This window comes from Micropterus dolomieu, linkage group LG11 (assembly GCF_021292245.1).
Source record: "Micropterus dolomieu isolate WLL.071019.BEF.003 ecotype Adirondacks linkage group LG11, ASM2129224v1, whole genome shotgun sequence".
Taxonomy (NCBI): Eukaryota; Metazoa; Chordata; class Actinopteri; order Centrarchiformes; family Centrarchidae; genus Micropterus; species Micropterus dolomieu.
Window position 1 is genome coordinate 12,702,758 of NC_060160.1, and position 17,424 is coordinate 12,720,181.

At 39.1% G+C, this 17,424-nt stretch overlaps 2 protein-coding genes across 7 annotated transcripts in view; one reads left to right on the forward strand and one right to left on the reverse strand.

Annotated features, from left to right (window-relative positions):
• The window catches only part of LOC123978886, a 38,037-nt gene extending 28,762 nt beyond the window's left edge, over positions 1–9,275 (forward strand). For 3 of the 4 annotated variants that reach the window (XR_006827073.1, XR_006827075.1, XR_006827074.1), the window contains 2 exons: positions 7,788–7,855; positions 8,271–9,275. Coding sequence is in view for 1 of the 4 variants with exons in the window: in XM_046062490.1 (XP_045918446.1) it covers positions 7,138–7,617; positions 7,788–7,855; positions 8,271–8,373 (651 nt within the window). In the remaining 3 variants the exon portion in view is untranslated. Of the gene's footprint in view, positions 1–4,139; positions 7,618–7,787; positions 7,856–8,270 lie in introns of those variants that run through there. The other variant, XM_046062490.1, reaches the window with a different exon arrangement.
• Positions 9,276–9,436: 161 nt separating this feature from the next.
• LOC123978884 (kelch domain-containing protein 1-like) lies at positions 9,437–17,082 on the reverse strand. Of its 3 annotated transcripts, XM_046062484.1 has the most exons (16): positions 17,026–17,082; positions 16,618–16,706; positions 15,686–15,739; positions 15,215–15,328; positions 13,965–14,035; positions 13,478–13,595; positions 12,842–12,954; positions 12,305–12,392; positions 11,946–12,029; positions 11,713–11,793; positions 11,536–11,594; positions 11,161–11,270; positions 10,989–11,061; positions 10,783–10,867; positions 10,132–10,184; positions 9,437–9,838 (listed from the first exon to the last, which is right to left on the reverse strand). In XM_046062484.1, exons 4-16 carry the CDS (start codon positions 15,320–15,322, stop codon positions 9,697–9,699), a joined length of 1,185 nt encoding a protein of 394 aa, XP_045918440.1. In that variant the 5' UTR covers positions 15,323–15,328; positions 15,686–15,739; positions 16,618–16,706; positions 17,026–17,082; the 3' UTR covers positions 9,437–9,696. The 3 variants fall into 3 exon arrangements, with proteins under 3 accessions (XP_045918440.1, XP_045918442.1, XP_045918441.1); XM_046062486.1 differs by lacking the exons at positions 15,686–15,739; positions 16,618–16,706; positions 17,026–17,082 and adding an exon at positions 15,401–15,533 and having other exon boundaries at positions 15,215–15,302; XM_046062485.1 differs by lacking the exons at positions 15,686–15,739; positions 16,618–16,706; positions 17,026–17,082 and adding an exon at positions 15,401–15,518.
• Between the last annotated feature and the right edge of the window lie 342 nt (positions 17,083–17,424).

A 17,424-nucleotide genomic window follows, 5' to 3' on the forward strand; every position in this document is an offset into this window, starting at 1 on the left:
CTGAATTGATTTGAGCATTAGCAGATCCAGACATCAGCCCAGTCACAATGACTGCTCTGAACAAGAAAGACAAGACTAAAGGTGTGTTCAGACCAAATGCGAAGCAAATTTTCGCATGCTGAAGTGTTTCTGGGACCATTTCGCAACCTACAAATTTTTACCCTTAACAGCCAGTTGGAGTACTGTACTGGGTTGCACCAACTATGTGTAAGTTCAAACTTAGCCTAGTTTGAACATAATTTCTAACTTAAGTCGGAGTTTACATGCTACTAATGTTTTAAGGGTTGCACCAGCTGAAATATGTCCAATGTAGAAATAAGTTACAACTTAAATCTTACACCTAGTCCTTAATAGGTGTAAAGTCCTCCATAAAATAGTCAAGTGGTTGTCATGGCGCATCGTTTTGAAAGGTGGGGTGACTGGGATCAGGAGGAGCAAATTACACCGGGCTCTTCTGCATAACCGAGCGCACACAGCCTGGATGACAGCTCATTTCGGTTAATGAAGCAAAATGCAGATCACAGACTGGTTAAGTTATGAAGGTATGAATTGAAAATGTAGCGAAATTAAGAGTAGATTACTAGCCCAAAGAAAATATTGGATTAAAGAGTGAAAATATAAATAATAAAGGAACATGAAAAGGCAATGACTTATTTTTATTTATTTATTTTTGCAAATTTGCGTTAAGTTACTTGTAACAAGTTACTCCCCACCCTGCTGCAGGCGCCCCCTCACTGCTGTCTTCAGGTAGGTTGTAATAACAGCAGCACAGAAGAAAAGTCTGTAATATTGAGGCACTTAGCTGCCTTCAGCAAACTCGTATTTTTTCTCCCTTAACTTTTCAGCATCTCCTTTGCGTTGTGTCGGATGTTTTCTATAGGCCTAACTTACACGTGTTTCAACCGTTTAATTATGTCTGATGTGGAGTGATTGATTGACTAGCCACTCATAGTAAACCTTCTCGCCTAGCCAACTCCGAAATCACCAGAGAAAAGTGGGGGGGGGGGGGACAAAACATAGATTTTGAAATATGAGGGGCATAATGGCTCCTACGCGTATATAAGTTATAATGTTACAATTTCATCTGCCCGTTACACTTTACTGTTCGTTTCGGGCACCGTTAAATTACGTCTATGTTGTAGTAAACGGTTTTACCACTCGATGTCACTGTGAGACTAGCTGTAGATTAAGGTTTCATAGTTATCACCTAATCATAATTATTTCCTTGTATAGGTCCCTTTTTGTTGGTTTGTTGCTATTTTTAGCCGTCTTCAGTATTGCAAACGTTGAAAGAGAGAGAGACAAACAGATGACAAAACCGTAATAAACTCTGTTAAGAATAGTGCTGTTCACTGATTGGCCATGGGATGCGTAAACGTAATTTTCTGCGACACTGTTTTGATTAGTATGGACTTTACGCCAGAGTAGCAAAGATGAACCTTACGTCTCGGTGGTGCAACCAAACATCGACACAACTTAAGTCCCAAACTAACTAGTTTCAACGTATTGTTTAGTGTGGACTTTGCACCCTAACGTAAGGTAGAACTTACGTATTGCTGGTGCAACAGGCTGCTGCTTCCATGCTAACTAGCTGGGGAATGCAGCTAACATGAGTGCTAAATAACTCAGTTCATATTAAAGTAAAACTGATGGAAATAAGTAACAAATATGTATTTACCGAACTTACCATTTAGTCCTATGGTTTTGTTCACCTTTCTCCATTGCTTCTCCTTTTTTGTTCTGTCCCTGTACAATAAAGACGTTAAATCGTAGAGCTCTGGGTGCCCACAGGCAGCAGACGACAGTAAGTTTGTCCTCCATTTCTGATTCTTGGTGATGTCAGGAGAATGTCGGGTATTCCTGTCTATTCATGTCACCAAGCGCAAATTCACCAGTTCACCAAAGTCAGTAGGATTCATTCTTTGGCAACCATGAATGTCTGTACAAAATGGCAATCAATCAAATAGGTCTTAAATATTTTCATTCTAGACCATAGTAGTAGACTGACAGACTGACCCTTAGAGCTAAAAATAAAGCAAAAATTGTAAATGCATATTTTTATGACTACACTTTAAGACAACACACCATTACAAATGTACAAAGACACACAATTCTGCCAATGGGATTTCTGAGAAACAGTCTTCACTACAGCTTTACCTTAGTGTATTCTTTCTACACTGGAGCCAGGAGTTGACTGAGCCAATTCTACAAAGCAACTTGTTCTAATCGACATGACACACTGTCTGCCAGAGGAGGTTTTTCGATAGGGAAAAATTAAACAAAAAAACAGCACTAAACAAAGGAGAGGCAGAACCAAGTTAGCGCTAGCCTGGGAGCAAACAGGTGAAATGAGAAAAGTAAAACAGGTAACCACAATATACTTTCAGGTCAAAAGTTTACAGAGGACTAAATTAGAAGAGGAAAAAGTAACAATAAATGTAAGAAAATTAAATATGAATACATTTCATATAGGTAAGTGAGAAGCTAATCAAATAGAATTGAACTGAACAGACCTCACACTTCCAATTTGACACAGTAGTATGCTGACAAACAAGCCAAGTATAATGCAAGGATTGATTGCTGCTGTGAGTTCCTCTCTCAAATGAAGCTCCTTATCTAGTAGGTAATTAGGAAGTGAACAGATGCTGGTATTGAGTGCTTTGTGCGCCCGAGAGAGGCAGTAATTGTTTTCTGTTAATTACATGGCCTTTTGACAGAAAAATAGGTCACTGCAGTAGTGACCACAGGCTAGGCTAAGAAGACCTCCCAGCACTCAGTGATACATGAAACACAGGGAAAGTGTGGGGAAGTGACTGGAAATCCAACCAAAGAAGCTGAGACTATTTATAATGTGTATACTATACTAGTGCATCTTCAAACATGTGGTATTTGTGCTAAAAATGTTTTTCTTTCATCTTAAAGCAGCTATAATGTATATTTTTCATATATTGTTCAATGCATTAAATGGCAATGTGGAAACGGTGTTATAAAGATAAAGTACTCGCTCATAGTGATAAACCTACAAAGAATTTACACCTGAATCTGCAGCTCGTTTCAGCTCATTGTTTAACTGTCCGGTGTTATGCCGAGTTTTGCACGCCTGCCGAGAATTGCATGCACCTCCAAAAACTGCTTTTAAACGCTATAATATCCTTTGTGGGATTCATCAATGGTGATAAATGATTCAAAGTATATATTTTATGAACATTTAGAGTTGTTAACAATTTTTTACACTTAGCAGAAGTAGCATTCCTTATGATTCAGCAAAAATTTGTTTCGTTTAATCAACGTGCACAGCAAACTGTCTGAAAAGGACCTCAAGAGGTGAATGCATAATCGGCAGAACAGATGTTGTAGGCTACCTGCCGAGATTTGCATCCACCACTTTTCTCAGAATGAATTTGCGTTACCACCCACGAGGTGCATGCAATTCTCGGCAGGCATGGAGAATTCAGCACAACACCGGCCCACAACTTTACCGTTCTGCTTTACTGTCTCCGCTCTCTTAGCATAATTTTCATCCGTAGAAAGCAGCTGTTTTCAGTGAAAAAGCTCTTTTAAAAAACCTGTACTACCTGCTCAGCTCAGGTTGTTTCCACTGCCCTCAAGTGGCCGAACAGTTATTGCCGGTTTAAAGTGACCGTAAGCAATTGATCATTTTGGGGGAGATATACCATTCTTCTTCTTATAAATTAAGAGTCTCATTTATTATTAATAAAACACACCCCTGTTCAATTAACACAATCAGGGGTTTTGTTGCTACAAGTTTACTTGGTCTGGTGTGACCAGTAGCTCGTGGTGGCTAATTGTTGCGAACTGCTATATAAAAGACATTAATGAGTCAGCCACTGACTTTATGACTCTTCTTGTGTTAATGTTAAATACTTTTTTCATGCAGTTATGCCTTTTGGCCACAATGGCTGCCATTCAGCAAAAGTTACAGTCTCACTTTAATGTATATAATGCTTTTAGTAGGTGGACTTTAATGGTTACAGTGTGCTTCCTTTTAACTCATTGTTGTCATGAATTAATTCTTTGCTTTTACCAAATTATTTAACATGCCGCACAATGATTCTTTTATATTACTGTTCAAAACACTGAGTAAAAAAAAAATATTAATTTGGGATATTTTGGCTCAAATGTAAAATTGCAAGGTGACCAGTGAGCAGAACCATCATCATATATTGGATCTGCAAGTTAAATCCTTGCAGATGCAATGTGAGCTACGATTGTCCTGTAAAAGGACCCTGCCGTCTTTACACTGGCAGGAATAAATAAATAGGAGAGATACTGTTTGGTTTGCTTTTCTTGAATGCTGGCTCCATCTGCTGGTTCTAACCTTGAAACTCCTTTCACCATGTTTTGCTCTGCAACATGCACCAAATCATGAGATCAGAACAGAGGTTCATGCCTCATCTCTTACAGCAAGCTGACAGCCAGAAATATACTACATATGGCATTAATAATGTGCTGACTGGGAGTAAAAGGTTTCCAGTGAGCACTGGAGATGTTTCCCACCAACCTCCTCCAGAGGTCATAAATTCATCTCAGTGACGTATTTTCAACGTCACCACAACAGCAATAGCCTTAATTTACATTAAGTAATTGAGCAGATTAAGAGGGATAGCTCAAAGACAAACAGGGCTGCCACTGGTTCTTTTTTCTGCTTGAACCCCTCTTGGCTGCACTGACTGTTACCCTGACAACTTTATGTCACTGTGTCAGAGTTTCAATATCCCTGTCTCAGTTTTGCTCATCTCTTCAGTTGATTACTTTTGTGCAGGGCCTCGATGGATCTTCTGTTTGACTGCAAAGAAAAAAGCTTTGGTGTCTTTCTTTGTAGAAAATGTCCCATGTACAGTATATTATGTAAATGACAAATAGTTTAGTACTACAACAGGATATAGGCATATACGTTGGTGTGTGTACATGTTGGCATGTAGTTCTTCTTGACCCTGCCATGTACATGTTTGTGTACCTAAGCAGGCAGACAGTTTTACTGGGATGCCTATCAGCAGGCAGCTGGCTTGTAATTTGCTCTCCAGAGATTTGGTTTGACTCAAACGTGACAACAACAGTTTTATTTGTTGCCGTTCAAATGGAGAAGTTGAGTCATAATAATTAAAATTTCTTACACGTGCATTTCTGCTGTTGGGAGAGAACAAAGGGCATTGTATCCATTACAGTGGAAAATCAGCTCACACATAGTCTAATCGCATTCCCAAAATCATTTCAACTGTCATTTTGGAGGGACAAACACAGCCATACAGACTCCATAACAAGAGCCTTATAAAGACTGAACTTTTCCCAGTCTATCAAGTCCATGAGAGGAGGAATTTTCTTGAATCTAGGAGAAATCAGAGAAGCCACAGTTATGTAGCGAACTGGGCTGTGGCCTCCATCTTGTGGCTGATCCTCCCCCTTGTCTGGAAGCTGTTGAGTTCCTTTCCAGATGTGGACGCCTGATCTTTTTAATGATACACTGGCGCAGGCAGAGAATCACAGAAATGGGGCTTGAAAAAACACCACAAACAAGACCCCATGAGCTGCTGCTTGTTTTTGTAGCTTTTCTTAGAAAAGAGAATTAGGACTTCTACTTTCACTTAAGTAGATTTTAATGACATATTGGACTTTTGGAGAGGCAAGAGCTGTAGTATTCAAATTATTGCACAATCAGGAGGTATGTTCCAGTTTTGCTCTGAGGCTCCTTTCCCTATAAGGCAATCTCTGAGAAAACCTTTTTAATTGAGAAAAGACCACATCTTTGACAACATCGCTGAAATGGAGACAAATTGGTTAGTAAGAGGAATTCAAGTTGAAATGGTAATAGTCAGGATGCCACACTGAAGAGCTTTGTATCTCCTTGAGTAGTTTTTATCATAAGCATCCTATTTCAGTAACATTAAAGCATAATAGTGTCGATTTTCTCCCAACATCTTCTAAAAATCAAAAAGTAAAGCAAGAATTTCCTCCATGAGACATCTGGGACTTGGATCCCCCACCCGACCCCATCTCACATTCACAGTTTGGAAAATGCCAGTTGCTTAAACAGCAGGTGTTTTTGACTTGGTCATCCTTCAGAAAGAACAGGTTGCACAGCTGTCTTGTGCGCACACACAAGCAAGGAGAAAGAGAGGGAGAGAGAATGAGGCACTTAATGAAAGATAGCAAACAACTTCTTTACTCGGGTGAACTCTGGGTTCTTGTTGGACAGTTCTGGCAGGGAGATGCTCCCGCTGTGTCTTTTGTATGTGCAAGTGGACCAAACAAAAGCTTAGTGAGGAATCTCTGGGAAGCCCAAGCTGTCGGAAAGGAATGCCCTCTCTCCCTTGTGGCTCAGTGCTTGAGTCTTAATCAGTCACTGGAGGAGCTGGTTGAGCTGGGGGCCTCCTAGGCCCGGCAGGCTGACAGGAACTCACTCACTCCTGACCTCACTTTCCTCTTTAAAATCTATTAGGTGAACACAGACAAGTAAAAGGTTGGTCATTGTTGGTGATGTGATGAAGATAAATCAAACTAATTAGCCCATTCATGGTCATACTGTCTCAATCCTGACTTTATTTCTCTCTCAGTCCAGGGAATGGCTGAATATTTAAATGTAGGCTACCAGTTGTTCCTTACTCAGTTTTTTTCCCCAGAAATGTTTTAGATTATATATGTCAAATGGATTTAAGAAAACACAGGCAGAGGCTCTGAAGTAAAAGTGGAAGTTATTTTTGTCCAGTATAAATAATGGAGACATACTGTAAAGGGTGTGTGTTCCGCTCCATAAGAAGGCGGAGTTTTCTCCCTGGGGTCCTGAGCCAAACTAGTGTTATGTAACGGATACTCTGCTTCTCATCCTGATGTGGAGTCACCCGAAAGTTTACAGGCAGCGTGACTGACTCAAGTCCGGTCTGTGAACATGGAATATGTGATCATTTCAGCGGCGCGTCTGCAGATCGGTAGAAAAAAAGTGGCCTTCAGAGCAGATTTTTAGCCAAACAACTGTCTTACAACCGTAAACCTAATTGAAAACTGACCTTTAACGCTGCCAACGAAGTCTTTGTTGGTTAATGTTCAACTCTAGCCTGACAAGGAATTTAGAAATGGGACTTTGCATTTAGACTGTGAAAGCAGCCAGCCAGACTGACGGACATGGGCAGCGGTACAAGCCGAGGGAAGAAAGTTGCACCTGTGTGTGTCAGCGAGGTAAACGTGACCAAAACAGCTGCCGGCACTTCACCCGAACAGGACAGCAGTCCGTTCAAGCCTCTCAAAATCCATGCCATTTTGCGCAACGCGCGCAACCGTGCGCAACCGGACTGCCACAGCGAGGGGCACGACTCTGACTTTTCCAGAGAGGACGATGACATTGATGGAGAGCTGGACACAGTTCTTGCAGATTACGAGGAGCGAGGGAGAGTTTCTGTGAAGAAACACCCCCCCAAAAAGACCGACATCAGATCCAAAACATACGGACTGTGTAATTTTAGTAAGGACGACGACGAGGACTTAAGTTCCAGAGCCGAGGAGCCACGTGGATCACACGACGTATCAAGAGATGTAAACAAAAGGGGCAATGATGCTTTCACACAGTTTAAAAAACACACACATGCGTGCCCAAGTCAGCACAGTGTAAGGGCTTTATTTTACTTTATTTGAAAATTAGTATCAGACACGATTTCTCAGATTGTTAAACCCGTTTATTATTAACAGCAGGATGCTTTTAAAATAACAATGATGCTGGAGAATTGTTCAGTGTTGAAATGAAAATGATTCCTTCTCTCCCTTCTCGTTGATATCAGTCCTCCTCTCGGGGCTTTTTGACAAGAGGAGCTTTGTTGGAAGCTGGTACCGCGTCAGAAAAACAATCGTAAGTAGAAAACTCTGATAAATAATCGATGTCCGAGCTCAGAGGAGTAGTAAAATTCGAGAGGGGCCAGATCAAATTTACCTTGAATGGATCGAAATACCAACCCATTATTCTCAGGGCAGATCAGATTAGTCAGACGTCAGCAAGCAGGACAGAAACAAACAAGTGTTTGATGTTGCAGCATTGTTGAAGGTGAGTGACCATCGGGCCACAAAAAAAACAAAAAGACGCATTTCCATAACAAGGCAGAATATATTTCATTCCACTGGTCCTTTCACCAGGATGGCCCCTGTGTGCATCATATTCATTGAAACTTCATCAGTTGATTGTTCGATCTTGTTGTGGGTTGGTTTATTATTGTATTTGAAAATTACCACTTATATTTTCTATTACCATGTTTCTCCACCCTCTGCAGGACTTATGGCAGCTGCCATAGCCCCACTCTCACCATGCCAGTCATCCCTTACCATGGATCAGAAGAGGAGCTGATGGACACTATTGAGAGAGAGTTTAGTTGACCCCCAGCTGAGAAAGCTGCAGCAAAGCTGTTGCCCTCTTCAGCTGTATTCATAGGTTTGCAGAAGACATTTTAATAAGTGAAAGTGAACCAGGGTTACTTTTGACAATTTTCTGCTACTAAGGAAGGATTTCCTGGATAAATGTAACATTTTTTGTGTTGAGCTTAAACTGCTGCACTCCAGGCCTTTGCATTTACTCTTATTTAAAGACACGAAGCAGTGTAATCGCATCATAACACCAACTTGAACTAGTGCCAGGAGGTTCTCCTCACAGCCAAGGTCTGTCCCTGACAGACACCTCCTTGGTTTGTTATCTGCAGTGGTAAGGTGTCACTGTCACACCCCCCCCCCTCCCCCAGTACCGCTGGCCTCCCACAGAGAACACACCTACTTATTTGTTATCTATTACTTACTTTACTTTAACTTGTCTATTAATACATAACGGAGAGAGAACAGATGTTTCTCTGGTTGCTGAAACTCAGCAGTCCTTCTCAAATCTAGCAGCAAAGGCACATTGTTGACGCTGTACAGTGCAGTGTGTAGGGTAGTTTTCCCATAGGTGGCAACCCTCCAAAGGTATGAGCTGGGGTTGTTTATTTAAGGTTTCCTTCCTGACCACAGTTCCTGCACTTCTCCACCCTTATGAAAAAGGAATGTGTGGCAACAGAGACTTTCAGTCATGCTCAGTTTGACCCAGCTGTGTTTCTGCCTGCTAATACAAGATTCAGCCACATTCAAACATAAAGGCCTGCTGCCACATAGTGGTGGAACACAGTAGTTGTCTGAATGAACAACAACTGCACTTGTAACTGTTTAACGAAAGGTGAATTTCAACCAGAAATGTAGAGGAATAGTTTTGTAATTTTGTTTTATATTGCAAATAAAAATGGACTATTGCTGTATTTTTGATCATGTGTGAAGCTTCTGGGAGAAAGTGTGTGTGTGTGTGTGTGTGTGTGTGTGTGTGTGTGTGTGTGTGTGTTTAACTTCTGCCTTTACAGTATTGCTTAGTAAACTAATACTTAAAATACCTCTCTAGTCTAACAATCCACATTAGGCAAAAACTGTTCAATGTGCCATTTAATCATCACAATCACCACAGGAACAGTTTGTAAGAGTATTTCCGCAGCCAGACTGTACAAGATAAAATGTGCATCTGTAAAATAATTAAATATTAACACTGTAAAATGTTTTTAACAATATAATTAAAAAATAAAAAGGCTACCCCACAGTGTGACTGAGATGTTCACACTGGGGAGAATACAGTACATAAATAAAACATTATTTGCATTGTTTTTGGCAATTATTAAGACATTGTTTTAACTAATATTTCTGCTTCTTTGAAGGCCTGTAGAAAGACATCCTCCTCTGCACAGCTGTCAATAGTTTGGGAGGTAGGAGAGGAAGCTGATTTCTGAGCATCTCATGGTTCCTCACATTCTTTGCAATGTAATCCCCACAAATCCTGTCAGAGGAAAAAGTGTCATTTCTCATTTCTATTTTGGGAAAACGATTACATAATCGAAGTAAATATAACCCTTGAAAACAAGATGATACATCTCAAGGGGTTCATCCAAACAGATATTTTTACTTGGCATAACAGTAAAAGCACAGGTAACAATAATATTAATGATCATGAGCATGCACATTACCAGGGCTCTGGAAATGACACACCTAATTGTAATGCAGCAGTTTGACAAGTCACAAGGTCTGTTGTGTCTGGTTTCTGCTATAGAATTATTATATTTCTGAATTTACCTGAATAGAGGATAGGGCTGCATCTGGAAAACAAGTGCATCATTGCAGTGACCCTGAAAAAATATGCAAGGTTCGTCAAGGTCCATTTTGAGTTCTAAATACTAAAGACTAAATATCCAGCACAAATATTGTCTCTCAAAGATGTGCATACTAAGTTCCTTTTTGCTCAATGTTTTGATTAAAGTATTATCTGTGGAATACATGGACATACTGCGGGCGAGGTTTTTATGTGAAGTCTACTTACTGTTAAGTATATTACTTATGGAGAAAGTGAAATGCTAGTTTTCTCTGATGAATGTACAGGGATACTGACCTGTACCATGTGCCCTGAGATAACTTCTGTTATGATTTGGCGCAACAGAAATAATAATAATAATTTTTTTTTATTATACAACACCTTAATACATCTTTATTATGGAGTTGTTGAGCGTTAAATAAATAACAGTTGTTCATCCAGTCAAAGATCATCCTTTTATCATTTTTACTGATCTTTCCACATAGTTTAAGTGATGTGCCCATGTTAATATGGATTCAGGATTTAGGTTTTTAAAAGGGTTTTGGTTTATCATGTACTGATTTCCAAAGGTCTATAAAATTAGAATAATTCCACATCTATTTTTTTAGCTTCAGAAGTGTCTCTGTGATACTTACGGTGTCGACAAGGAGTATGTAGTCACAACTTCCACCAAACACAATCACATCAGAGTCTTTGCCTGGACACGCTGTGTGCCACAACCTTAGACGGGGGAAAAGTTGCTATTTAAACTCTCACAATTTACAGTAACCCTCTGAAGCTTTTGTACATAATAATACACCCAGTACTTTGGTTGCACAATTTTCTAAAAATAAGGTGCTACCGTGGCTTGTTCATAAAAGGATGCTCGACTTCTCTCCATTTCTTTGTTTCAACATCAAGCAACCAGCCATCACCTGATCGATGAAAAATATGTGTTATTGAAAAGAAAAAACGTTAAAGAGCATAAAATGAACAAAGGAAAATAAAAGTGAAGAAGTGGGTGCATTTTTTACTCATAGGTTTGCAGTCTACACTAAGACCTCCAAACAGGAACAAGTTGTTGTCTGATACTGCTGTAAGCGTGTGCCACGATCTGCCCACAGGAGAGGTGGACACTGGGATTCTGGAAAACATATTTTGCACAGTGTGTTCAAAGACTAACCGGACAAATGATTAGGACATTTTAAATATCAGTGATAATGTTGAAATTGAAATCATGTTAAAAAACATGTTCACTGAATGTAGTTATTTGAATTCTGGCCAGACTACAGTCTCTGTGATGATCATGTGTATGTTTTTCTCTCTAATAAAAAAACATGAATAGGATGGAAACAAAACAGAGAATCATTCTCTATTGTAAGACTTCTTGGTCTTGATCACATACATACATTTCTGACCACGTCCATGATTCAAGGTCCAGGCAGTGAATGTCACTCGTCCGAGTTTCCTGCATTTAAAAGAAAAGGAGGACGAGCTACGAATGGCAGTTGCTACCTATGACTTCCTGTTGTCCTCTTGTGAATTCTGACATGCAAGAAGAACTGAAAAGATCGTAGAGCTCTCACCATGACCCTGCCTCCACAAACATATCCTCTACATCCGATTGTGGCACTGGCGTGGGCGGCCCTGGGGGCGGGAGCACGGCCCTGCACAGAGAAACTGTCACTGTGAAGTCATCTGAGGATTTTGAAATTGTCTTAACAGATTTCCAAAAACCTCCCTTGTCTCTTAAATCACCAAGCAGAATCTGGGTGTTGCATTCAGCATATAAAAGCCTGAATCACACTAAATGACTTACATGGGTCTGTGGTTCACTCCAGCTGGCATGCATGGGGTCAAATATATGAACCTCATTGTTCCATCCCCAGAAGACATCTTCCACCTGCAAACAACAAGATAGCTGAACAAAGGGCAAAGAAACTGATTTCTACTTTTTCAAAATTTACATGGAGTATTTTTGGACAGTACCAATGATTCAACAGTTGTGTCACCAGACGCTGAAGTTTCTCGCATTTTAGAACAAAATCTCATAAAAATGACAGGAAAAAAGGACAAAAGAACACAGAAGACTCCAATCTACCAAATATGTGTCACCTGTGTATTTAAAAAAATGTATGACTGATGTATGACTGATGTGTAGTCAATAAAAAACATCACCCATGAAGCTTCATCTACAATGAAGCTTCTGTTCCTGCTATCGACGTCAGTCAGTAGTTTGTGACCATATCCTCCAAAGTAGATAATCCTGGAGAATATCAAACGAAGATGATCACAATTACTATCATGCAAGCGCAGATTATGGATTTACTGGGCAACGGAGTGATCACAATCCAACACAGTTAGTTCTAATCTCAACATATAATTAGACATATCTCCTAGAACAGATGTTTTTGGCAGCTTCAGATAACAGAAACTAAGAATATGGTTTGGATGTTTTAGTTATTGCAAGAAGAAAAATTGAAGAGTATGTCTTATAAGACAAAGAAAGAGTGAATGCAGACTAAATGATATCAACATAAACCAAAAAAGAGTGAATAGTGTTGCACATCCAACCTTACAGTTGAGTACAGGATTAAGTCCTGTATTTTAACCAATAATAATGGAGCAGTAGTCCAGAAAGTTAAAACTACAACTTGCCCATAGTGAATTACACAGTAACAAACTTCACACAGTTAAATCCATGGCGCAGCTTACCTTCCATTATGAACCCAGCAGGACAGTTTGTCTCGAGGTGAGGGTGCAGAACCGATCTCATGCACGATCTTCCTCCATGTGTATTTACCGTCTGTCAGGTTGACACAATAGATCTGTTTGAAGTCAAACACTGATCACTTCTTCATGTCATCTTTGCTCAATCTAAGCTGGGTATGTTCATATTGATCCATTGTGTCCATCCATTGATATTTGTTAGTTGTTTATCAATGAGGAATGTCCATTTTTATTGTATGTGGCTGCTGATGCATCTGCCTCTGTCAGAGTCTATTTTGATTTTCAGAAAAATTTAGAAAGGTAGACACTTCTCTACCACAACTAGTGGAAATGTTTCGGTATTGCCAGCATTCGCTTGGCCAGTAGATCTGAGCAGGTATTTTTTTGTTGCTATCCACACTGCTGCATTGTCAGTATATTGTAAATTATTAAAAACAAACTGAGACAAACAACAACAATAACTCTTCTGGATCAATGTGCCCACGGCCTTACATGTGAGTTTATATATATGCTCATAGTCGTTATTTAACCACACAAAAATTTAGAAAAACATTAGTTTATGGGAAGTAAACTATAATTAAGGTGTCATGTACTGTGTGGAGCTTGACTTATCAGGATCACCTGATTGGTCTGTCCATTGTCATCACAACCTCCAAATATGTACATGTGTCCGTTCAGGAAGCAGCCGCATGTCCCAGACATAGAGGGAGGGACTTCCCCTGACATGTGAAACACTTCCCTTTCAAAAAAAAGATTTAAAGAATGTGTATACACTGCTCACATTCACTTACGTCATAACAAATTTTGCAATGATTACAAGACAGCAGCAAGCTTCAGGTTAGAGCTGAACAATGCGCACAAAAAAATTATATTGCGATCATTTTGACAGAATTTGATAAAATTTCGATTAATTGTTCAGCCCTACTCCGGGCAAGTGCTTGTCAACTCAAACGTTCAATGGATGTGACATTACAAGGACTGTGTCAAAAACGTATAAAAAGCAAGAGAGAAATTAAGACAGAATGTGAGAATATGTGGGAACACATGCATTCATTTTATTTGTTTTGACCACAAACAAGCATATTTGGAATTTATGTAACAGTCTTACCATACACCTCGTTCTAAGTCATATACCCAGATTTCATCATTGGGTAGGAAAACTTCATCGTCAGCAACCGACTGTAGAGAAAACAACATGAAATAAAATACGTGTAGTAGCAATATGACTTGAGTCACTGCTATGGAAATATATCAGTAATTTCAAACAAAACAATTATGTCCAATGCAAAAGCATGTTAGTAAATGTCTGTTCTCATTCTGCCAATCAAAACTGTTTTCACGTGACGTCACATTCCCAGGAAAACGCTCCCTTGGAGGGCAAAAAAGACGTGTTTTCTGCTGCCCACCAACCAGGAAGCAAGTGATACACTGTTACTTTGAGTTTATTACTTTTGCGTTGCCAAAATGCTGGTTGTGCTTTCGGATGCACTAATCGACGAGGAGACAAGCCTGAGCTGTGTTAGCTGAGGGATTCCCTACAAGGTCAACGTAAACATCACCACAGTCGAGCGCCGCCAGGGACCTGGCGGCTTTTAACGGCAGAATACAGCAGTGGGTGCTGTATATGGATCGCAAGTGCCCAACACTTGCAGTTCGTGTTCATATCTATCTTTTTCTTGAGTTGAGAGGTGATCCAAATAAAATTGAACGGCTTTTGCGGCGTCTCTATGAGGGAGTCAGGTGTGAGCCGCTATCTTGGCCAGTTGTTTTGCCCTCCAGGTCACCGCGCATGTCACGTGACTGAAAACTATATTCAAACGCATTTTTAAAAGATTTTTTGCATAAGACGGTTTGTTCAGTTGTGTGTGTGTGTGTATGTATTGTGTAAACGGCGGTTGAAGAAGTAGTCACATCCTTTACTTAAGTAAAAGTAGAAATACCATGTTGTAAAAATACTCAAAAATACATTTAAAACTTCTGAGTAAAAGTAAAAATGTATTACACCTAAAGGACTTGTTATGCACAGTGCATCATTACAGAGTGTTATGGTTAACACTGTTACTGGCTTATTTATGCATTATGCACAAACATGGAAGCAGCATCTAGTGTTGTAGTTGTTCGGTTTATGTACTTTTTGGTAACGTTAGTTTTATCTGTAGCCATGCATCATATTTCACAAGCAGGTCATATGTTTCGCAGCAAAATGCAATATTTCCCTCTGACATGTTGTAAAATGCTAACTTATGGAGTAGGAAGATTACTTTAGCTAGCACAAACTAGAAACAGGTCAAACAGCGAATTGGCCTTAAGACAACTGGACACACGTTGATAATGTTTGGTAATGTTTGTTTTTCTCACCATGTAACCTCCCCACACATACAGCAGGTTTTCCTCCACCACAGCCGTGTGTCCGCTCCTCTCCCGGGCCACCAGCTCTGAGCAATGCCTTTCAAGTGCAGAATCCATGGCTGGCTGTTATAAATAGAAAAGGAAGACGTACCTTTAAGCCTAAAATGATCAAATATGTCTAAAAATGTCACCTACCTGCTCAGCTGTAGTTCGTTCGACCTTTATAGTAAGGACAGCCTTATAGTAAGGGAGGTAATAACTGCGTGCAGAGCTGACACAAAACAAGCGTTCAATCCCTTCGTGTTGTTGTTGTTGTTATAGGGTTACGGTATTTATACAAAATTGGAAATCGACGCAACGTCATATTCGGAGAGCTGATATTAACGTTACATAGCGGCAGGTAAACAACTTTCCAACGGTATCCACAATACGGAAACATTCACAACAAATGTCAACAAATACACTAACAAACATACTCACAGGTCACAGCACACTGTCAGATATCGTACAGGTTTCTTCTCATGTTGTGAACACCTAAAAAACAGCAGGATAAAAAGCCTCGTTCAAGTCTATGGTTCAAGTCCAATAGGATGTGTCACAATATCTACAAAATAAAATACAACTTCCGGTCCCTCTCTTGTCAAAATAAATCCTCTACATTGAGACCAAAGTGTTTTTCTACGGTTGTTTTATTAAATAATTCAATATCCAATTATGAAATAAATAATTATATAAACAAAACCTAATGACATGACATTTTGAAGTAATTCAATTATTTCTAAAGTGTGCTTATTATTAAGTAATATTATATTACATAAGCTAGTTAATCCTGATGATACTCACAATAATTTATTTATTGTATGTTTTCTTGATTGATAGACAAAGACTACGTGTTAAAAAGTGACATTTAGAAATAAAACAGTCACTGAGGAAAATGTGTAAAAATATATCTTGGAAAAGGACAATCTGGAATTTGATTGCTGGAGTTCAATAAAAATGACCTGCAATAAAATCTCTTATTGTGAAAATAAAGAGGATGAAATCACATTACATGAAGCTTTTAAAAATGTGACTTTTTCACAGTCTCAGTGTTATATTGTTTGTCATTATTCATGAATATTATTATATATGTTATAATGTCCTATCTATTAATTGCCACTACATACATATACATTCTGATGTTGAGTTACACAGAGTCACAGTAGGTGTGCCTGTAATTGTGGTTAGGTTTGAGGTAAAATCCCATACAAACCTTGATCAATATTAACCATAACATTATTGTTTATCTGCATATGGGGAGTTTCTTTTCAGCTGTCTTCACTGAAAGCGGCAATTTCCAACAGAACACTTTGTCATTCCATTCTGCACACATGTCATACTATTTTGATTTTAAACGTATTCAATATTCTTACCTTACACTTTGTTTTAAGTTATATATCCAGATCTCATCACTGGGTGCGGCAAGATGTCTTCTCCAGCAACTGATACAACTTGTTTGTTACTATGAAAATATGTAATAAGTCTTGAACCTGTCACTGAAATCTGTTGCCAGTTTATTAGGTACACCTATTTAAAACTAAAGCAGTCTAAAACAACAGTACTGCAATAAATCATCAACGATCATACAGCTGAGTCAATTCCTCTCTAAAAGAGTTTCAACAAAAACTGAACATTATAACCGTCATTAAGGTTGGATTTATTGCACGGCAGTGTAAATGTTTAAATATGTTTAGGACATGACATGTTTGAAAACCAAAACTCACCAAAAAATCCAAAACACGACTAAATAGATTTTTTACAACTCTTTAAAATATACTCACGGGATACGGGATACAATCGGATACAGTACAGTACTCGGCCATCCACGCATCCTACCTGTGGAGTCAAACAGAAAAGATGTTCTAACAACTTCCGGTCCTCTTGACTTATCACAATAAAATCCCTTTAAATGACCACAGTTGCCTGCTGAAATTTTTTAAATTATGCTAATAAAAATATTTAGTGAAAGCAATCATAAATTCAAAATACAGTAACATGTATGCACCTATATGAATAAAACCAGGAAATATGGTGCTAGGGCGTTAAAAAGAAAAAAACAAACAAAAAAAACACACATGAACAATAGCCTGAAAATTGTGGTAGGTAAGTCCTGAGGAAAAAATAGAGGAAAATGGTTAAGGGGTCAGGTAATTAATATTAAAAATGTTATTGATACATTT

Bases quoted from the DNA above. Each gene is read 5' to 3' on its own strand.
- LOC123978884 (XM_046062484.1), bottom strand. From the start codon at position 15,322: ATGGATTCTGCACTTGAAAGGCATTGCTCAGAGCTGGTGGCCCGGGAG. The intron at 12,955-13,477 runs GTGATCCTGATA...GACTTCAAACAG, and splicing joins ACAATGGACAGACCAATCAG to ATCTATTGTGTCAACCTGAC. The intron at 9,839-10,131 runs GTAAATTCAGAA...TTCCTCTGACAG, and splicing joins CAGCCCTATCCTCTATTCAG to GATTTGTGGGGATTACATTG.